This window comes from Myxine glutinosa, chromosome 13, assembly GCF_964187855.1.
Source record: "Myxine glutinosa chromosome 13, kmMyxGlut1.1, whole genome shotgun sequence".
In the NCBI taxonomy this organism is placed as follows: domain Eukaryota; kingdom Metazoa; phylum Chordata; class Myxini; order Myxiniformes; family Myxinidae; genus Myxine; species Myxine glutinosa.
Window position 1 is genome coordinate 21,479,715 of NC_136273.1, and position 21,317 is coordinate 21,501,031.

The following is a 21,317-nucleotide window of genomic DNA, read 5'->3' on the forward strand; positions in this document are numbered from 1 at the left end:
TATTTGTCTACCTCTGCTTCTCATCCAATATTTGTCTACCTCTGCTTCTCATCCCATCTTTGGCTACCTCTGCTTCTCATCCGATCTTTGGCCTACCTCTGCTTCTCATCCGATCTTTGGCTACCTCTGCTTCTCATCCCATCTTTGGCTACCTCTGCTTCTCATCCGATCTTCGGCTACCTCTGCTTCTCATCCCATCTTTGGCTACCCCTGCTTCTCATCCCATCTTTGGCTACCTCTGCTTCTCATCCCATCTTTGGCTACCTCTGCTTCTCATCCCATCTTTGGCTACCTCTGCTTCTCATCCGATCTTTGGCTACCTCTGCTTCTCATCCGATACTTGGCTACCTCTGCTTCTCATCCGATCTTTGGCCTACCTCTGCTTCTCATCCGATCTTTGGCTACCTCTGCTTCTCATCCCATCTTTGGCTACCTCTGCTTCTCATCTGATCTTTGGCCTACCTCTGCTTCTCATCTGATCTTCGGCTACCTCTGCTTCTCATCCCATCTTTGGCTACCTCTGCTTCTCATCCGATCTTTGGCTACCTCTGCTTCTCATCCCATCTTTGGCTACCTCTGCTTCTCATCCGATCTTCGGCTACCTCTGCGTCTCATCCCATCTTTGGCTACCTCTGCTTCTCATCCCATCTTTGGCTACCTCTGCTTCTCATCCCATCTTTGGCTACCTCTGCTTCTCATCCGATCTTTGGCTACCTATGCTTCTCATCCGATACTTGGCTACTTCTGCTTCTCATCCGATCTTTGGCCTACCTCTGCTTCTCATCCGATCTTTGGCTACCTCTGCTTCTCATCCCATCTTTGGCTACCTCTGCTTCTCATCCGATCTTTGGCCTACCTCTGCTTCTCATCCCATCTTTGGCTACCTCTGCGTCTCATCCATCTTTGGCTACCTCTGCTTCTCATCCCATCTTTGGCTACCTCTGCTTCTCATCCCATCTTTGGCTACCTCTGCGTCTCATCCCATCTTTGGCTACCTCTGCTTCTCATCCCATCTTTGGCTACCTCTGCGTCTCATCCCATCTTTGGCTACCTCTGCTTCTCATCCGATCTTTGGCTACCTCGCCTTCTCATCTGATCTTTGGCTCCCTCTGCTTCTCATCCAATATTTGTCTACCTCTGCTTCTCATCCCATCTTTGGCTACCTCTGCTTCTCATCCGATCTTTGGCCTACCTCTGCTTCTCATCCGATCTTTGGCTACCTCTGCTTCTCATCCCATCTTTGGCTACCTCTGCTTCTCATCCAATCCGCGGCTACCTCTGCTTCTCATCCCATCTTTGGCTACCCCTGCTTCTCATCCCATCTTTGGCTACCTCTGCTTCTCATCTCATCTTTGGCTACCTCTGCTTCTCATCCCATCTTTGGCTACCTCTGCTTCTCATCCGATCTTTGGCTACCTCTGCTTCTCATCCGATACTTGGCTACTTCTGCTTCTCATCCGATCTTTGGCCTACCTCTGCTTCTCATCCGATCTTTGGCTACCTCTGCTTCTCATCCCATCTTTGGCTACCTCTGCTTCTCATCCGATCTTTGGCCTACCTCTGCTTCTCATCCCATCTTTGGCTACCTCTGCGTCTCATCCCATCTTTGGCTACCTCTGCTTCTCATCCGATCTTTGGCTACCTCTGCTTCTCATTCGATCTTTGGCTACCTCTGCTTCTCATCCGATCTTTGGCCTACATCTGCTTCTCATCCGATCTTTGGCTACCTCTGCTTCTCATCCCATCTTTGGCTACCTCTGCTTGTCATCCCATCTTTGGCTACCTCTCCTTCTCATCCGATCTTTGGCTCCCTGTGCTTCTCATCCAATATTTGTCTACCTCTGCTTCTCATCCCATCTTTGGCTACCTCTGTTTCTCATCCGATCTTTGGCCTACCTCTGCTTCTCATCCCATCTTTGGCCTACCTCTGCTTCTCATCCGATCTTCGGCTACCTCTGCTTCTCATCCCATCTTTGGCTACCCCTGCTTCTCATCCCATCTTTGGCTACCTCTGCTTCTCATCCCATCTTTGGCTCCCTCTGCTTCTCATCCCATCTTTGGCTACCTCTGCTTCTCATCCAATCTTTGGCTACCTCTGCTTCTCATCCGATACTTGGCTACTTCTGCTTCTCATCCGATCTTTGGCCTACCTCTGCTTCTCATCCGATCTTTGGCTACCTCTGCTTCTCATCCCATCTTTGGCTACCTCTGCTTCTCATCCGATCTTTGGCCTACCTCTGCTTCTCATCCCATCTTTGGCTACCTCTGTGTCTCATCCCATCTTTGGCTACCTCTGCTTCTCATCCGATCTTTGGCTACCTCTGCTTCTCATTCGATCTTTGGCTACCTCTGCTTCTCATCCGATCTTTGGCCTACCTCTGCTTCTCATCCGATCTTTGGCTACCTCTGCTTCTCATCCCATCTTTGGCTACCTCTGCTTCTCATCCCATCTTCGGCTACCTCTGCTTCTCATCCCATCTTTGGCTACCTCTGCTTCTCATCCCATCTTTGGCTACCTCTGCTTCTCATCCGATCTTTGGCCTACCTCTGCTTCTCATCCGATCTTTGGCTACCTCTGCTTCTCATCCGATCTTCGGCTACCTCTGCTTCTCATCCCATCTTTGGCTACCTCTGTGTCTCATCCCATCTTTGGCTACCTCTGCTTCTCATCCCATCTTTGCCGACCTCTGCTTGTCATTCCATCTTTGGCTCCCTCTGCTTCTCATCTGATCTTTGGCTACCTCTGCTTCTCATCCAATATTTGTCTACCTCTGCTTCTCATCCCATCTTTGGCTACCTCTGCTTCTCATCCGTTCTTTGGCTACCTCTGCTTCTCATCCGATACTTGGCTACTTCTGCTTCTCATCCGATCTTTGGCCTACCTCTGCTTCTCATCCGATCTTTGGCTACCTCTGCTTCTCATCCCATCTTTGGCTACCTCTGCTTCTCATCCGATCTTTGGCCTACCTCTGCTTCTCATCCCATCTTTGGCTACCTCTGCGTCTCATCCCATCTTTGGCTGCCTCTGCTTCTCATCCGATCTTTGGCTACCTCTGCTTCTCATTCGATCTTTGGCTACCTCTGCTTCTCATCCGATCTTTGGCCTACCTCTGCTTCTCATCCGATCTTTGGCTACCTCTGCTTCTCATCCCATCTTTGGCTACCTCTGCTTCTCATCCGATCTTTGGCCTACCTCTGCTTCTCATCCGATCTTTGGCTACCTCTGCTTCTCATCCTAGCTTTGCCGGCCTCTGCTTGGCATCCCATCTTTGGCTACCTCTGCTTCTCATCCGATCTTTGGCAACCTCTGCTTCTCATTCGATCTTTCGCTACCTCTGCTTCTCATTCGATCTTTGGCTACCTCTGCTTCTCATTCGATCTTTGGCTACCTCTGCTTCTCATCCGATACTTGGCTACTTCTGCTTCTCATCCAATCTTTGGCTACCTCTCCTTCTCATCTGATCTTTGGCTACCTCTGCTTCTCATCCGATCTTTGGCTACCTCTGCTTCTCATTCGATCTTTGGCTACCTCTGCTTCTCATCCGATCTTTGGCCTACCTCTGCTTCTCATCCGATCTTTGGCTACCTCTGCTTCTCATCCCATCTTTGGCTACCTCTGCTTCTCATCCGATCTTTGGCCTACCTCTGCTTCTCATCCGATCTTTGGCTACCTCTGCTTCTCATCCCATCTTTGCCGACCTCTGCTTGGCATCCCATCTTTGGCTACCTCTGCTTCTCATCCGATCTTTGGCAACCTCTGCTTCTCATTCGATCTTTCGCTACCTCTGCTTCTCATTCGATCTTTGGCTACCTCTGCTTCTCATTCAATCTTTGGCTACCTCTCCTTCTCATCTGATCTTTGGCTACCTCTGCTTCTCATCTCATCTTTGGCTACCTCTGCTTCTCATCCCATCTTTGGCAACCTCTGCTTCTCATTCGATCTTTCGCTACCTCTGCTTCTCATTCGATCTTTGGCTACCTCTGCTTCTCATCCGATCTTTGCCTCCCTCTGCCTCTCCTAGGCCCTTTCTTGGTTTCCAGTTTGTAATTATTGTTGTCCACCGGTTGTCTGTTCTTCTTGCTATGTGTCCGGCCCGGTTGCATTTCATGTTTGCGATTGTGCCCGCAGAGTAATTTTATTTCCTCTCTAATCCATCCATTTCTCTTCTGGTCCCTTTTGGTTCTGACAAGACACAACCTTTCCACGGTCTTTGCGTGTTGATCAATGTCTGCTCCATCTTCGTTGTTGGGGACCACGTTTCACTGGCACATGACGTTGCTTGGAGTACACACCGATTATAATAATCTTTCCTGCTCACACACAAGGGTAGTTTGTTTTTCATCACATTTCATTTTCCAAAATGCTGCCCATCCTGTCCTAGTAGGTCTCTTCACATCTTCAATTTGATCCGTATCTACTTGCAGGAGTTGCCCTAAGTAAATGTAATTGCCATCTTCTACAAGCTGGGGCGGATCCAGGAATTTCAAGACGGGGGACGGGGGGGGGGGGGGGGGGGAATCGTCAGAAACGGCATTTCGTGCGTTCTAGGAAGTTTCTGCAGTTCCTTGTGTTCTTCCCTGGTCCAACAGTTCAGCAGATTCGCACCACCTGCACCCTCATCATGGATCGAAGGGGGAGGGGAGGGTGCGCACCCCCTGCACCCCCCTCTGGATCCGCCCCTATACAAGGTGCAATGATGAGTCTCTTCCTTTCTTGTACTAGTACACCCACTCACTACAGGAGTGGCAAGAAGGGTCATTCCTCTTTGGGATATATAGATTACAGTCGATCTATGGCCAGATCTCAAGAATAATTGGTGTGTGTTCATTTACCAAGTTTCTTGTGGAGAGATCGCCAAGTGGTTTAAGCATTCGAGCAAGCACTCCATTCAAAACCATTAAGGAACGGCTGGCTTAGCAAGCGCTAGCTAGCTGCTTGGTAAATGAGCACACCCCGGTCTTCCTCCCTTTCAGTTTCGTGTTAAACAGCAATGGGGTTTCAAAAGTTCGCTACGAAAAATGCCACGGTAGCGGCAGAAAGGGACATGTTAATAAACCAATATTTGTGGGTTATATAGAGCACTGTAGATTTTCGCTCAGTTCTGTAAGTAAACTTACTTCACGGATGTCGGGATTCCTCCAAATTTCTTCATTTAGTGTTATAAAGAGCATTAGCGACTGTTTAAAAAGCTAAGCATACGTGTTTGTGGTGTATAATAGCCGGCGAAGCCGGTGTTGTGAATAAACGAGTAAGTATTATGTTGAAAACCTGATTATGCCTTGGCTCGAGAATCCGAAGCGCAGTGGAGGCTGCCATCTTGCGGATGCGGAAGTATGCATAACAAATTTAAAATGTTCATTAGGAGTTTCTTTCACCCATCATTGTTTGATTCACAATCTTATGCACCTCCAATGTATTATTAAAATACTTTAAGACCAACATCGGCCCGCACGGGCCTGGTTATCTTCAACGAAATGCGTCACCAAACACCGGACCCAATGAGAGTCGAGCATTTGCAAAAATATTTCTAAAATGAAATCACTCAATGGTGGCCGCCATCGACCGGATGCGGAAGTTTGCATAAAACAATTGCGAAAGAGTTCAATAGGAGTTTGTTTCACCCGTCGTTCTTTGATTCACAATCTAATGCACCTCTAATTAGTAATTAAAATACGTTAAGACCAATCTCGTTATCTTCAACGAAAATCGTCACCAAACACCGGAACCAATGAGATTCGAGCATTTGAAAAAATATATTTTTAAAGCTTGTTACGCGTTTCGGACGGTGAAAACGGCGTCAAATATTCTAAAATTGACGAAGAATTATTTTTTAGAAATCTCGCGGCCGTCGGGGATAGTTTTTCACGGCCGGAAATACGGTATAAGCGGTTTACATATTTAGTTTAGAAATACGGATAGTTTTTCATGGCCGGAAATATCCGAAGTTGAGACGGAATTCACCGAATTAATCACTGCAAGCTAACTTCTTCTGGTGGAGGAAGCCGCAGTGCCCGGAGAGAACCAGTCCTGACAGTGACTGAAGTTAGAAGACTACACACATACTGTGAAAACGTATGCTAAGCCCAGTTAAAATTTCTTAAAATAGGCCTTAAGCTAACACATCGTATAGTTACTTCCTTAAGCTTCTTGTGACATTTATTGTATGCAGGTATTGGGGAGGACTGTCTCCTCTTCTCTTTTACCAAGTCTTACCAGGTACGGTACCTACTACACCTACCTACTACCAACTACCTAACCTACTGATGCCATGGTGATGGGTAAAATAGTGGCAAGAGGCTTTGACTTCGCCGGCTCATTGCGGCTTTGCAGTCGGTACTAGTAGCCGGCGAAGCCGGTGTTGTCAATGAACGCGTACGTATTATGTTGAAAACCTGATTATGCCTTGGCTCGAGAATCCGAAGCGCAGTGGAGGCCGCCATCTTGCGGATGCGGAAGTATGCATAACAAATTGAAAACGTTCATTAGGAGTTTCTTTCACCTGTCATTGTTTGATTCACAATCTTATGCACCTCCAATGTATTATTAAAATACTTTAAGACCAACATCGGCCCGCATGGGCCTGGTTATCTTCAACGAAACGCGTCACCAAACACCGGACCCAATGAGAGTCGAGCATTTGCAAAAATATTTCTAAAATGAAATCACTCAATGGTGGCCGCCATCGACCGGATGCGGAAGTTTGCATAAAACAATTGCGAAAGAGTTCAATAGGAGTTTGTTTCACCCGTCGTTCTTTGATTCACAATCTAATGAACCTCTAATTAGTAATTAAAATACGTTAAGACCAACCTCGTTATCTTCAACGAAAATCGTCATCAAACACCAGAACCAATGAGATTCGAGCATTTGAAAAAATATTTTTTTAAAGGTTAGTACGCGTTTCGGAGCGTGAAAACGGCGTCAAATATTCTAACATTGACGAAGAATTATTTTTTAGAAATCTCGTGGCCATCGGGGATAGTTTTTCACGGCCAGAAATACGGAAAAAATATTTTTTTAAAGGTTATTACGCGTTTCGGAGGGTGAAAATGGCGTCAAATATTCTAACATTGACAAAGAATTATTTTTTAGAAATCCCGTGGCCATCGGGGATAGTTTTTCATGGCCAGAAATACGGTATAAGCGGTTTACATATTTAGTTTAGAAATATGGATAGTTTTTCACGGCCGGAAATATCCGAAGTTGAGACGGAATTCACCGAATTAATCACGGCCTTCGAGTTGTCTACTTCCCAAAAAAACCCCAAAAAAATATTTCCTTCCCAGGTCTTATTCGTTTATTTGTTGTTCTTTTTGTTCGTTCGTTCTTCGTTCGCGATCACGCGGTTAGAAATGTATAATCTCTCCCCTGAACAACTATTTTCTCTCATATATTATAACACCCTTTTCTTCTTTTCCTACAAAAGGATGCTTTCGTCTTGCTCACCAAATCTATTCATTCCAAAAAATATATATAATACTGTAGCGGCTACCGCTGGGTTTTCACAATCGCCTTGCACCTATCAAGGACGCGGAGCGATCACCATGCCGGGCTCGTCCAGGACGCCCGGGCAGGCTCGCCCTCAACTTGCCAGGCCGCAGCCAGGACGCTGGGCCACGCCCCCTCTCGCCTTTCCTGGGCAAACGCTCCGGGATAATATGTATATATATTGCTGCCCGATAAACGGGCTTTTCAGAGTGCCTGAGTGTTTGGTTTGATTAAAGCAACTCGGATGAATTCCAGCTTTTTGTCGCGTCCATTCTTCCGATCGATGTGGGAGCCCCAGCTCCTTCATTGGTGACCTACCGACATGGACACGGCAGTCGCCCTTAAACTGCCTACCTTCTGGGAGGCTCACGCGGCGGTTTGGTTCGCACAGGCGGATTCCCTGTTCGCCCTGCGAGGCATCACGGCCGACGACACCCGCTTCCACCATGTGGTAGCAGCGCTCGGTTCGGCCACCGCGGCCCGCGCCCTGAGCCTCCTCGAGAGCCCGCCAGCCGCTGACAAATACGGCGCGATTAAGAAGCTTCTCCTCGATGCTTTCGCCCTCCCATCGGCGGAACGCGCACGGCGCCTGCTCGACCTGCCCGAGCTCGGCGACACGCGCCCTTCCGAGCGAATGGACTACATGCTTTCACTGCTCGGCGAGCACTCTCCGGCATTCCTGTTCCGGGAGCTGTTCCTCCGTCAGCTGCCTAACCCAGTACGCCTCGCCCTGGCAAGCACGACGATCACAGATCCCCGGGCCCTTGCCAGAGAAGCCGACAAGATCTCCGCCGCAGGACAGCGCATCGCAGCGGCGACATGGGACCCACCGCCGTCCGACGCAACACCCATGGCGCCCGAGCACCCGGCACGGTCGACGACCGAACTGCCGACGCAATTGGCGGCCGCTACACCGAGCCGACCACCTCCAGCACGACGACCGGGGCCTCCTATCTGACCAAGCGTGGTGTTACTATCATGCCAGGTTCGGACAGAAGGCCCGGACATGCCGACCCCCGTGCACCTTCGGCAGGCCGGGAAACGGCCGGGCCGGCGTTCATTACCAGCCATGAGCGCCGGCCACACGGGCAACTTACTGTTCATCACGGATAAAGCGTCCGGACGGCGCTTCCTGTGCGACACCGGCGCCCAACTGAGCGTCATACCTGCCTCTGACCAGGACAGGCAATCCGCGGTTTCCGGCCCCTCCTTGGTTGCGGCCAACGGATCGACCATCCGCACCTTCGGCCCGCGCAAAGTCACCCTCTGCTTCGGCGGCCAACGCTTTGCTTGGACGTTTGTAACCGCAAACGTGCCCATGGCTCTGCTAGGCGCCGACTTCCTCTGCGCACACGGACTGCTGGTGGACGTCCAACGGCATCGTTTAATCAACGCCGAAACCTTCAGCTCCCTGGTATGCACATTGAGCAGCTCCGCGCCGACCGAGCTGGCATGCGCCGTCCGGGCGGCGAACGAGTTTGCTCGCCTGCTCACGGAGTTCCCGGCCCTCACGCGGCCGACGTTTTCGGCCGTCGCAGTACGGCATGGGATCGAGCACCACATACGAACCACGGGCCCGCCGGTCTACGCCAGGGCCCGCCGCCTCGACCCAGCCAAGCTCGCCGTGGCGAAAGCCGAATTCGACGCGTTGGAGCACCTCGGCATCGTGCGGCGCTCCGATAGCGCGTGGGCCTCGCCACTGCACATCGTGCCAAAGCCGGGGGGTGGATGGCGCCTGTGTGGCGACTACCGCCGTCTCAATGACGCTACCACCCCCGACAGGTACCCAATCCCGCATATCCAAGACTTCTCCGCCCGTCTGGCGGGACGGGTCATTTTTTCGAAAATTGATCTCATACGGGGATATCACCAGGTACCTGTCAGGGCGGCCGACGTCCCTAAAACGGCAGTCATCATGCCGTTCGGCTTATTCGAATTCTTGCGGATGCCGTTTGGTCTCAAGAACGCGGCTCAGGCGTTCCAGCGCTTGATGGACGGCGTGCTGCATGACCTGCCGTTCCTTTTCGTTTACCTGGACGACATCCTCGTCGCCAGCACGTCCCGGGCCGAGCACGTCCTCCACCTCCGAACACTGTTCGGGCGCCTCAGCGAGCACGGCCTCATCGTCAACCCGGCCAAATGCCACTTCGGCACGACGGCCGTTGATTTTTTGGGCCACCACATCACCAAGAACGGGGCCGTGCCGCTGCCAACCAAGGTCGAGGCCATCACCACGTCCCCGCATCCCCGCACCATAAAGGTCCTGCAGGAATTCCTGGGAATGGTGAATTTTTATCACCGCTTCGTGCCCCGCGCTGCTCAACTTATGCGGCCCCTCTACGAAGCCCTCTGGGGCAAGCCGGCCAAGCACGACATCGCCTGGTCCACAGCAATGGATGCGGCCTTCCAAAGCTCAAAGCGGGCCCTCGCCGATGCAACACTGCTCGCTCACCCGGTGCTCAACGCTCCCATCGCCCTCACCACGGATGCCTCCGACTACGCGGTGGGCGCCGTACATGAGCAATGGGTGAACGGGGTTTGGCAGCCACTCGCTTTTTTCAGCCGGCAGCTCCGGCCGAACGAGCTCAAATACAGCACGTTTGACCGGGAGCTCCTCGGTCTACACCTGGCCGTCCGCCATTTCCGCCACCTCCTGGAGGGCCGACCTTTCACGGCGTTCGTCGACCACAAGCCGTTGGTTTACGCCATGGCCAAGGTCATGGAGCCGTGGTCGGCCCGCCAACAGCGCCACCTCTCCGCCGTGTCGGAGTTTACCACGGACATCCGGCACGTCTCCGGCAAAAACAACGCCGTGGCCGACTGTCTTTCCCGGGCCAGCGCAAACGCGGTCCACCTGGGTGTGGACTTTGCGCTTATGGCGGCGGACCAAACCACCGACACCACGGTGCAAGCCCTCCGGGCGGCGGACACGGGCCTCCGCCTGGCCGACATCCCCTTCGCGGACACTGTCCTGCTCTGCGACGTCTCCCAAGGCCAGCCTCGCCCCATCGTGCCCGTCACCTGGCAACGCCGCATCTTCGCCTCCCTCCACGGCCTTTCCCACCCGGGCCGGAAAGCTTCCCAGAAGCTGGTGTCGGCGCGATTCGTCTGGCACGGCCTTCGTCGGGACGTCCGCGATTGGACCAGCACCTGCACGGCCTGCCAACGGGCCAAGGTCCACCGACACACCCAGGCCCCGCTGGCACCTTTCACCGTGCCCGAACGACGTTTCGACCACGTCAACGTGGATCTGGTGGGCCCCCTCCCCCGTCACGGGGGTTCACACACCTGCTCACCATGGTGGACAGGACCACCAGGTGGCCGGAGGCCGTTCCCCTCGTCTCCACCACCACCGCCGACGTGGCGCAGGCTTTCATCGCCACCTGGGTCGCCCGCTTCGGCGCACCGGCGGACATCTCGTCAGACTGCGGACCACAGTTCACCTCCGAGCTGTGGGGCGCGGTCGCCCGCAACCTGGGGGTCAAGCTCCACCGTACTACGGCCTACCACCCCCAAGCAAACGGGTTGTGCGAGCGATTCCACCGCTCCATGAAGGCCGCGCTCATGGCCGGCCTTCAAGACGGCGGTTGGGCCGACCGGCTGCCGTGGGTCCTTTTGGGCCTCCGCACGGCCCCCAAGGAGGACCTCCAGGCATCCACCGCCGAGCTTGTCTATGGCCAGGCGCTACGCGTCCCGGGCGAATTCGTGCCCGACGCTACCAGTCCCTGGTCCGCAGCTCACCAGCGCTCGGACCTCCAGGAGGCCGCCCGACGGTTTGCCCCCATGCCAACATCCCACCACGGTGACCCCCAGTCCTACGTCCCCCCAGCACTTCGCACAGCGGAGTATGTTTTTGTGCGTCACGACGCACATCGGGGGTCACGCCGGCCGCCGTACGATGGGCCCTTCCGGGTGCTGCGACGGGTCGACAAGTCGTTCGTCATCGACATCGGCGGCAGGTCGGACCGGATTGCGGTGGACCGCCTCAAGCCGGCGCACGTGGACGTCGACCACCCACCACGGGTGGCCCTTCCGCCGCGGCGAGGCCGCCCCCCGTCCACGGTGCCCCCCACTCGACCACCCACCACCACACCGGACCCCCTCCCACGACCCGCCAGGGGTCGCTTCGGCCGGGTCATCAGGACCCCCCTCAAATTGACCCTGCCGGTGCAAGTCGTTTCTGGGGGGCGTGTGTAGCGGCTACCGCTGGGTTTTCACAATCGCCTTGCACCTATCAAGGACGCGGAGCGATCACCATGCCGGGCTCGTCCAGGACGCCCGGGCAGGCCCGCCCTCAACTTGCCAGGCCGCAGCCAGGACGCTGGGCCACGCCCCCTCTCGCCTTTCCTGGGCAAACGCTCCAGGATAATATGTATATATATTGCTGCCCGATAAACGGGCTTTTCAGAGTGCCTGAGTGTTTGGTTTGATTAAAGCAACTCGGATGAATTCCAGCTTTTTGTCGCGTCCATTCTTCCGATCGACGTGGGAGCCCCAGCTCCTTCAATACCATCTCTTACAGTTCCTCCTTTCTACATTCCCTAAACTATCCAGAACTCCACCCCTCCTCCAGTGTCCTCAAACGTATTTTTGAATCGAAGGTCTCAAACTCATTTTGCAAAAAATGTTCGTTTCCCATGAATCGTACACTTTTCAAAATCCAATCTCACCCCTCCCCTCCAAATCCTCCCCATCACCCATCCCTTTCAAATCTCCCCCCTTGCCCCTTCCCTCCCCTCCCTCCTAAACTCCCCCCACACCCCTCCCCTCCGAGACTCTCCCGCGCTCCTCCCCTCCTAGACTCCCCTCTCACCCCTCCTCCTCAAAGCATCCTCCCTGCTTCTTCCCCCTTCCAACTTTCACCTTCATCTCCCCAAACCTTCTGCCTCGCTCTTCCCCCTCCTCAAATAACACCTCACTGTGCCTCACCCAATCTCCATCAAACCTTTTGTCCGCCCCATTTTTCCCTTTCTCCAAGCTATTCTGAAATCTCTGAAATCTCTGACACACCTTCAACAGCTCTCCCTACCTCTTCCTCCTCTTCCACATCTTACCCTACCCCTCCCCCCCCCTGTTCTGGACCCGAAGCTCCCCCTTCCTCTTCATTAACGGTATGGACCTCAAACATCCGGGGCCTTCGCTCAAACTTGACTGACCTCTCCATACAGGTTGCTTCTGACAAACCAGATGTGATCTGCTTAACAGAAACTTTCCTCCTTCATGATGTCTCTGACGCCTTGGTATCTCTCCCAGGTTACTCCCTCCTCCGGTATGATAGACCTGAGCCTCGTCCTGGAGGTGGGGTTGCTATCTTTATAAAAAACTCTCTTCCTCACTCGCCCTCCACTGCCCTCTCTCCACCTCACCCCCAGGAATACCTTTGGCTACGGCTTCCCCTTCGCTCCCACCTTTTGTTCATATGTGTGTTGTACCGTCCACCAAACAGCGATGACTCCATCTACATCTCACTGTCTGATAATATGGACCAACTTCTATCTACCCATCCCAACTCTCTCTTCCTCATATGTGGTGATTTCAATTGTCACCATGCCAGTTGGCTGGGTGTGGGTACCTCTCTCACCAGCCATGGCTCTTCAGCAAAGGACTTCTGCGACTCACTGGGACTGACACAATCTGTCAATTTCCCGACCCGGATCTCAGTCAACGGAGCATCTTCTCTTCTGGATTTGGTTATGACAAACTTCCCTGAAAATGTCTGCTGCTCTTCTTCTGCTCCAATCGGCTCATCTGATCATGTGCTTGTCAAAGTGGACATCTCTCTGACCATTCTCAGAGAGCCTCCTCAGCGTCGACGAGTCTGGCATTTCACTCAGGCCAACTGGCACGGTCTTCAAGCAGCCATCAATCATCTGGACTGGTCTCCCATCTCTACCGCCTCTGACATCAACTCATCCTGGGAATTCTTTCAAAGTAAATTGCTCTCTCTCATGCACAGATTTATACCATCTGGTCTTCAGTTGTCATACCCTTCCTCTCGTCCATGGTACACGGAATCTTGTGGTGAGGTTGTTGCCCTGAAACAACTTGCTTTCGTCTCCTGGAAAGCAAATCCAACGGAAGGAAATCTCATTTCCTTTCACAAAGCCCGAAACAAGTGTGTGTCCACCCTCAGGAGAGCCAGGAAACAATATCTCACCATTCTCAAGACCGAACTCTCTTATCTGTCTCCCTCTTCCAAATCCTGGTGGCATCTGGTCAAATCTGTTTCTGGTGTTTGTTCCCCCTCCATCCCCTCCCTCACCTCAAACGGCTTAACGGCTGACTCCGCACGTGAAAAAGCTGAATGCCTCAACTCTGTGTTTGCCTCTAAATCTTGTGTCCCAAATCCATCCCTCTCTGTACCCACCGTACCCAGTCGTACCCAGCTGCTCCTGGACTCTGTGTCCTTTCCTCCTGACAAGGTGGAAAGGTTTCTGTCAACCCTCGACTCTGATTCTGCAACTGGTCCTGACGGCATCAGCCCACGGGTCCTAAAATCATGTTCTTCTGCTCTTTCACTCCCTCTTTCTGTTCTCTTCACCCTCTCTTTTGCTCAAGGTCATCTGCCATCTGCTTGGAAATCAGCCAACATCACCGGTTTGCACAAAAAAGGTGCAAAAACAGATCCCAGCAACTACAGACCAATCAGCCTTCTCCCAATTATCAGCAAAGTCATGGAATCCATCATTGCTTCAGATATTAAATCTTTCCTCTTCTCCAATGGCTTGATCTCTGATCATCAATTTGGTTTCAGACCTGGTCACTCTACTCTGGACATGCTGCTTCTGCTTTCTCAACAATGGATGGAGATCCTCAACGCCAAACAGGAAATTAGAGCTGTCTCCCTTGACATTTCACGTGCCTTCGATACGGTCTGGCACCCTGCTCTGCTCACCAAACTCTCCTCCTTTGGTATCCATGGAAATCTCCACGCATGGCTGGCGGACTTCCTCTCTGGTCGTAGTCAACGTGTGGCCCTGAATGGGTTTCTCTCATCTCCTCTTCCTGTTCAGGCTGGAGTTCCCCATGGTAGTGTTCTGGGCCCTGTGCTTTTTCTGGTCTTCATCAATGATCTCTCTGACTCTCTTGAAAATCCTCTCTATCTCTTTGCTGACGACTCTACTCTCTGTCGCTCCATTCCTCATCCCTCAGATCGGCAGTCTGCAGCCTCCTCACTCTCTGCAGACCTGGACAAAATCACAGACTGGTCAAACAAGTGGAACATGTCTTTCAATCCTGACAAATCTCACACTCTTACAATGTCTCTCCGAAAGGACCGACTGGACAACCCTCCCATCTACTTTCTCAACAATCCTCTCCAAGAAGTTCTGTCGCTCAAGCTTTTGGGTCTCACTATCTGCCATGATCTTTCTTGGGAAAACCACATTTCCAAGCTGGCCTCCAAAGCCAGTCGCCGACTGGGCATCCTCCGTCGTGCGAAGTCCTTCCTTGGCACACCTGAGCTCCTCACCACCTACAAGGCTTTCATCCGCAGCTCAATGGAATACTGTTCCCCCCTCTGGGCTGGTGCTCCTGCCTCACACCTTGCTCGGCTTCACGCTGTTGAGGCCAAAGCTTTCAGAATCATTGGAATCTCCTGCGATGTAGTCAACACCGAGGGCCTTTCACTCACTCACCACAGGCAGGTTGGTGGTCTTTCTGTCTTCTACCGACTCCTCTCCGGCCTTGCTCCCCCAGCTCTCTCTGTGCTCTGTCCCCCCAATATTCCTTCAGGTCGCACAAGATCTGCCTGCAACCCTCTTATGGTTAAACTGCCAAAGTCTAGGCTCTCTGCTCACCTTCACTCTTTCATTCCCCTTTTCTCCCGCCTCTGGAACAAACTTCCCCACTCCCTTCAATCCCACTCCTCCCTCCAGGTCTTTAAAACAGCTGTTCACCACCATCTCTTATCTTCCCCCATCGAAAACTTGATCTTTTCTACCCCCGGTAATTCACCCCAGAGACCTTGCAGTGTTCATATGTTTTATTCCTCTCCCACCTCCCCCCAAGTCCTCCCGATGTCCCTGCTCTCAAATGTTGTGTTTGTGTCCTTCCCCCTCTCTTTTGTGTCCTTCCCCCTCTCTCCCCATCTTGTCTGCCGCTCCCCTTGTTTTTTGTGTTTTGTGTGTCGGTTTGTCTTTTTGTGTGATTAATGTTAGCTCTTTCACGAGCCTCGATCTTGTATACAAAAACAAAAAAAAACAAAAAAAAACTGCAAGCTAACTTCTTCTGGTGGAGGAAGCTGCAGTGCCTGGAGAGAACCAGCCCTGACAGCGACTGAAGTTAGAAGACTACACACATACTGTGAAAACGTATGTTAAGCCCAGTTAAAATTTCTTAAAATAGGCCTTAAGCTAGCACATCGTATAGTTACTTCCTTAAGCTTCTTGTGACATTTATTGTATGCAGGTATTGGGGAGGACTGTCTGCTCTTCTCTTTTACCAAGTCTTACCAGGTACGGTGCCTACTACACCTACCTACTACCAACTACCTACCTACCTACTACCAACTACCTAACCTACTGATGCCATGGTGATGGGTAAAATAGTGGCAAGAGGCTTTGGCTTCGCCGGCTCATTTCGGCTTTGCAGTCGGTACTAGTATTTTTACTTCCTGTAGCAGCCGTTGCTCCCACGGAAACGCCATTATAACTAGAACGGGCACTCGGTAGAGCGCATACCTTCGCCGCAGCTACTGTTCTGTACTTGGTAAAAATACGATTTTGACCTTTTCGTGACCTTGACCTTGACCTTTGACCCGATTGCTCCCAAAATCTAATCAAATGTGTCCCGTATAATAACCAATCATCCCACCAAATTTCATGCAATTCGGTTGAATACTTTTTGAGTTATGCGAATAACATACACACACACACACAGACATACAAATAAATACACAGCGATCAAAACATAACCTTCCGCTTTTGCGAAGGTAACTATAAGCTATTTATACACGTTATTACTGCAGGAAAAACGCCTTGGGGGAAGTGGGACATTATTAGCATTGTTTTGTAATAACATTATCAATATGCGACTATCATTAATTTTGTTATTAATAGCGTCTTTGGAAAAACGCCACGATAAAGCTAATTTAACATTTATATACACCTCAATATGCAACCTCATTGACGGCAATGGCGAGGAAACCCCGCTCGGTGGAGAAAACCCCCTTGGGGAGGGGGGAAAATGAATGCGCTACAACCTTCATTATGTAACCCTTGGTCATCCTGTCAAGTTTGGTTGAGATTGGATAAGTAAGGACGGAATGTATTGGCGTCAAAAATTAATCAGACAAACCCGACAGACAGACACGAAATGGCGTATTTTAGTATGATTGTGGTTGGACATTTGTTTCATGCCATAATTCCTTTTGAGTCTTTGAATCTCTTTGACTCTCCAGGTTGATCTCATCCATCATTTAACTTTAACTTTCAGTAATTTAATATTGTTTGAAATCAATATGGCGTCACCTGCGAATCGGAGGTGGTTGACGGTTTCTCTATCGACATTTAATCCTCTATTTTCCCCAATTTAGTTGTTGGAGCACGCCGTGAACAGTGTCGGTGAAATTGTACTCTCTGTGTGACAACTCTTTCGATCTTGATCTCGCCTCTAATTTTGGTAGAACAATATAACGACAGGAACAGCAGGAGTGAAGGAGTGGTGGAAATACCAACAGCAGGGCCAAGGAAGAAAATAAATGGAGACGGACAAACAAGGGATGTGGGTAACGATGAGGAGTAGGGGAGAGCGCAAGGCCTGGACAAGATGGATACAGAAGCAAAATTTTGGGATGTGGGAGGTGGTGGTGGTTTAACAGGTGTAGAAAAGATGTCTTGAAGACCTTGAGGGAAGAATGAAGAGAGTGTGGAACAAATGAGTGGAGTTGAGCAGTTTTTTTTTTTTTTTTCGTATACTGAATCGAGGCTCGTGAAAGAGCTAACATTTATTTCACAAACAAAACAACCAGACAAACAAAATATGCAAAAAGAGGGAGCGGAAGACAAGATGGGGAGAGAAGGGGAAGCACACAACCACAACATTTGAGAGCAGGGAGAAGTGTGGGAGGGAGAGGGCTTGGGGGGAGGAGGCGTGGGAAGGGGGGGGGGGGGAGAGGTATAAAACACAAGGATTCTGGATTTTGGGAGTTTTACTAGAAGGGGGATGCCGGTGGACCGCGCGAGCCCTGCAGATACCTGTGGGTTTAAGGAGGGGAAGAAGCACGGAGAGGGGAGTTGGTGCAAGACCAGAAAGGGGACAGAAGAGGACAGAAAGGCTACTGACCTGTCGGAAATGGCGAAGTGATAGGCCCATGGACTCAGCTTCAGCTTTGCCATGTCGAAGTGATAGGCCCATGGACTCAGCTTCAGCTTTGCCATGTCGAAGTGATAGGCCCATGGACTCAGCTTCAGCTTTGCCAACTTTTGAGAATGATTTAGAAATACTAGAGGGCAGGAAAATTGGATGGTAATTCTTCAGGTCCAAAGTATTTCCTTTTTTGTGGATCATTACTAGCTCGGTGTTCTTCCAAGTTGTAGGGATTTATTTTTTCCATCTTTCAAGCACTTTGTAAATAGTAACGGTTATTCTTGTAGACATTCACTTGCACAATTGTCTTCTATCAATATACCACTACCTATTTGGCCTGGTTCATGTTCCCATCTCACCTGTTGACTCATTTATGTACACGCTCCTCTGTGAGCCTTGGAGATGAATAAAGTTAATATATGAAGTTTCCCACCTATCAACTGCACATACCAGCACAGGTTATCATTAACTGGTGGCATACTGTTGCAGCGGGGAATGAAGGGGTTAAATTGTATAATCAGTAGAAGTCCAGTTTAATGTTGTTTTTTTTTCACATACCCTGCAACTACAACTTTCACCTTTGTTGCTAAGACGTATACTCTCCTTTCTTATTGGAGTGGCATGAGCTCTGACATCTGCGTGTGACCCGGGTGTGTTGACAGGGCCGGGGCTGCTGCCAAAACGAGACAACACAGCAGAATGACAAACGTGTTCGCATGACAGGTGAGTGTCTTGCAGCCTTGGTGTTGGGTGCTGCTTTGTGGGATAGGGAGGATAATGAGAAGGGTACTGTGTGGGTGATTGGTGGTATGAGATGAGGGTGCTTATGTGTGGAGGATGGGGGTTATGAGAGGTTCCTTCTGGTGCCTGGGCTGGTGGGGTGGGTTGAGGAGGTAGTGTGAGAGGAGGGTGCTGGTGTAGGAGATGGTAGGGAGTGAAGTGTTCGGTGTAGGTTTTTGGTGAGGGTAGGGTGGAGTGGAATGTCAGGAAGGACAGGTATGAGAGCTTGACGCCAATTGGGAGGGGTGGTGGATGTCTGGTGAGACAAAGGTGCTGATTTGGATGATGGGAGGTGAAAGAGAAAGGTGCAATCGTGTATCGGATCAGGGGTGGGAGTGGGTGCTTCTGATGTAGGAGATTGGGTGGGTGTGTGTGCAAGAGGAGGGAGCTGGTGTAGGAGATGGTTGTGGGTGTGAGCGGAGTGTTCGATTTGGATGATTGGTGGGGTGCAGAGCGGTTGTGAGAGGTTGCTGCTGGTGTTGGGAGTGGAGGGTGCGAGCGGAGGATGCTGGTTGCTCTTCGAGAACGTGACTGCATTGTGAAGTGAGGGATGCTCATGATGGAGTCAGCCAGGCTCATGGTCACTGCTCGCTGAAATAATAGATAATTGTAAACATTGATGAGAGTTACATTTTGACTAATTACCCTTGTACCTCACCATATGGGAAATGTAATAAATCGTACCCTTTGAAGTCATTGGAAATATACATTCCTTTTACATCTAATGGAGCTTCAAAATATTCCGCTCCCATTGTTTAAAGAATTGCCGTCCCATAGTTTATCGCCAAGATAGGGACGCAAGAAGCGAACATAAAGTGAACCTCCCATTGCAGGGTATTTGTAGCCAAGCGTATGCACTTTGACCTCCTTAAAGCCGAAGGTTGATATATCCAATCACATTGGACAGATTATACAGGCATGCTGGATTAGCGCACCTGCAGTAGATGCGTTTACATTGACATGGCTGCTCTCGTGCTGCTTCAAATTCCCTATAATCCCTCACACTAATCCCCTGCATCCTCATGTGTGTGCTGGACACGTCCCTGTGCTGCTGCGGATCAGATGCTGCGCGATGTGTACGTCGGGCCTCACACCCCACCGCCGTGCTGGGAATCATTTTCCGTGAGTATACGTGGTTAGAATTGTCCCCTTTATCAGCTTGACCACCGACATCAAAACATGGAATAGCCACATGCTAAAGACTTTTCACATAATGCCTTGATTTGGACCTACATTCCAATTCCGTTTAGAAAATTCAAGGTCACGTGTTCATTACCCTTATTTTTCCAAAGCAACTCTCAGGAGGTCCTTCCTCTGAGGAGTGAAGTGTGAAGCGTTGCACGTAAAGACTGATGCCTGTCCAGTTCCATGCAGTTTGAGATTGTTAGGTGGATGGGAGTTTGCTCTCTCTAGTCCCCGAAACAGCTGCCAGTAAAGTTCAGGTCGTGGCTTACTCACCTAGGTCCGAGGCGACTCAAATGGCTGTCCTTGTGCTGTGCCACAGGAGCAAACCTTTTGTAAAGGTTGTTCACCTGGCTATCCTATCTGCTTATACTTGCTCGTGGATACAAGATTTGATGGTATATTTTGAAATAGATTCGGCTATTCGACTTCTAGCCTCGCCCAACTACAAATTCCCTGCACGTCCACAGTGGAATGTCCATTCCTGTCAATGGAAGAGGCTGAACCGCACCCCACATCCCACTGCAACCAGGGAAATGAACGATCCAAGGTCTTCATGTATTTTATTTTTTAACAAAAGTCTAGCCTTCCGCCAAGTAGCGAACAACAGTCACGTAATAATGAAACACGAAAGAACCAAAAAAAGACCTACTCTGTGGAATTGTCTTTCCGAGTCGGTCGTCTCCAGCTGCTCTTCCCTCTAGGATTTGAAGTCTGCTGCCCATTGCCACGTCATGATCGAACTCGACAATTTAAGAGGATTATGAACAGAATTGAGCATTCTTTGGCAGACGATAAAATTTGTGATGGACAACTACCTTGAAAGTAGTTCGACCCTTGTTCATGAGATCTGATAAGAATGTGATGGGAAGCTCATCAGTTCCCATGATAAATCATAGACTTGTGTAAGGGATTTAATCGAGTTAAGTCAGAGGGTTAAAGAAGTGGTTTTTTTTAAAAATCCAAGATCGAGGCTCGTGTAAGAGCTAACATCAATCACAAAAAAAACAAGAAAAAAACGATAGTATTTAAAACGATTACAACTATTACACATCAATTAAAAATTTAGTTCATCAATTTTCAATTTCATCAATTTACAATTTAATTTTTTGTCAATTTAAAATTAAATTTAAAAATGATAAATTTAAATTTAAAATTAAAAAAATTTTAAAATTAAAATTTTAAAATTTAAAAGTAATTTAAAATTTAAAATTCGAATTTAAAATTAAATTCAATTTTTTTTAAAGTTCATCAATTTAAAATTTTAAAATTTCGTTTTAAAATTATTACACATCAATCACAAAAAAAAACCAAAAAAACAACCAACGGACACACAAAACAAAAAAAGGAGCGGGAGACAAGATGGGGTGAGAGAGGGAAGCACACAAGTACAACAGCAGAGAACAGGGACAACGGAAGATCTGTGGGAGAGAGAGGGCTTGGGGAGAGGAGGCATGGGAAGGTGGTGGGGGGGGGGGGGGGGAGGGAAAGTATAAAAACACATGGACACTGCTGGAACTTCCAGGAAAGAAAAAGGTCGGTATTAAAAAGAAAAGAA

General features: G+C 50.1%; 1 protein-coding gene across 2 annotated transcripts in view; it reads left to right on the forward strand.

Moving 5' to 3' along the window:
• The window catches only part of LOC137438702 (high affinity 3',5'-cyclic-AMP phosphodiesterase 7A), a 154,138-nt gene that overhangs the window by 48,329 nt on the left and 84,492 nt on the right, over positions 1–21,317 (forward strand). For both annotated transcript variants that reach the window (XR_013621165.1, XM_078767169.1), the window contains exons 2-3: positions 18,460–18,520; positions 19,640–19,699. Coding sequence is in view for 1 of the 2 variants with exons in the window: in XM_078767169.1 (XP_078623295.1) it covers positions 18,460–18,520; positions 19,640–19,699 (121 nt within the window). In the remaining variant the exon portion in view is untranslated. The remainder of the gene's footprint in view (positions 1–18,459; positions 18,521–19,639; positions 19,700–21,317) is intronic.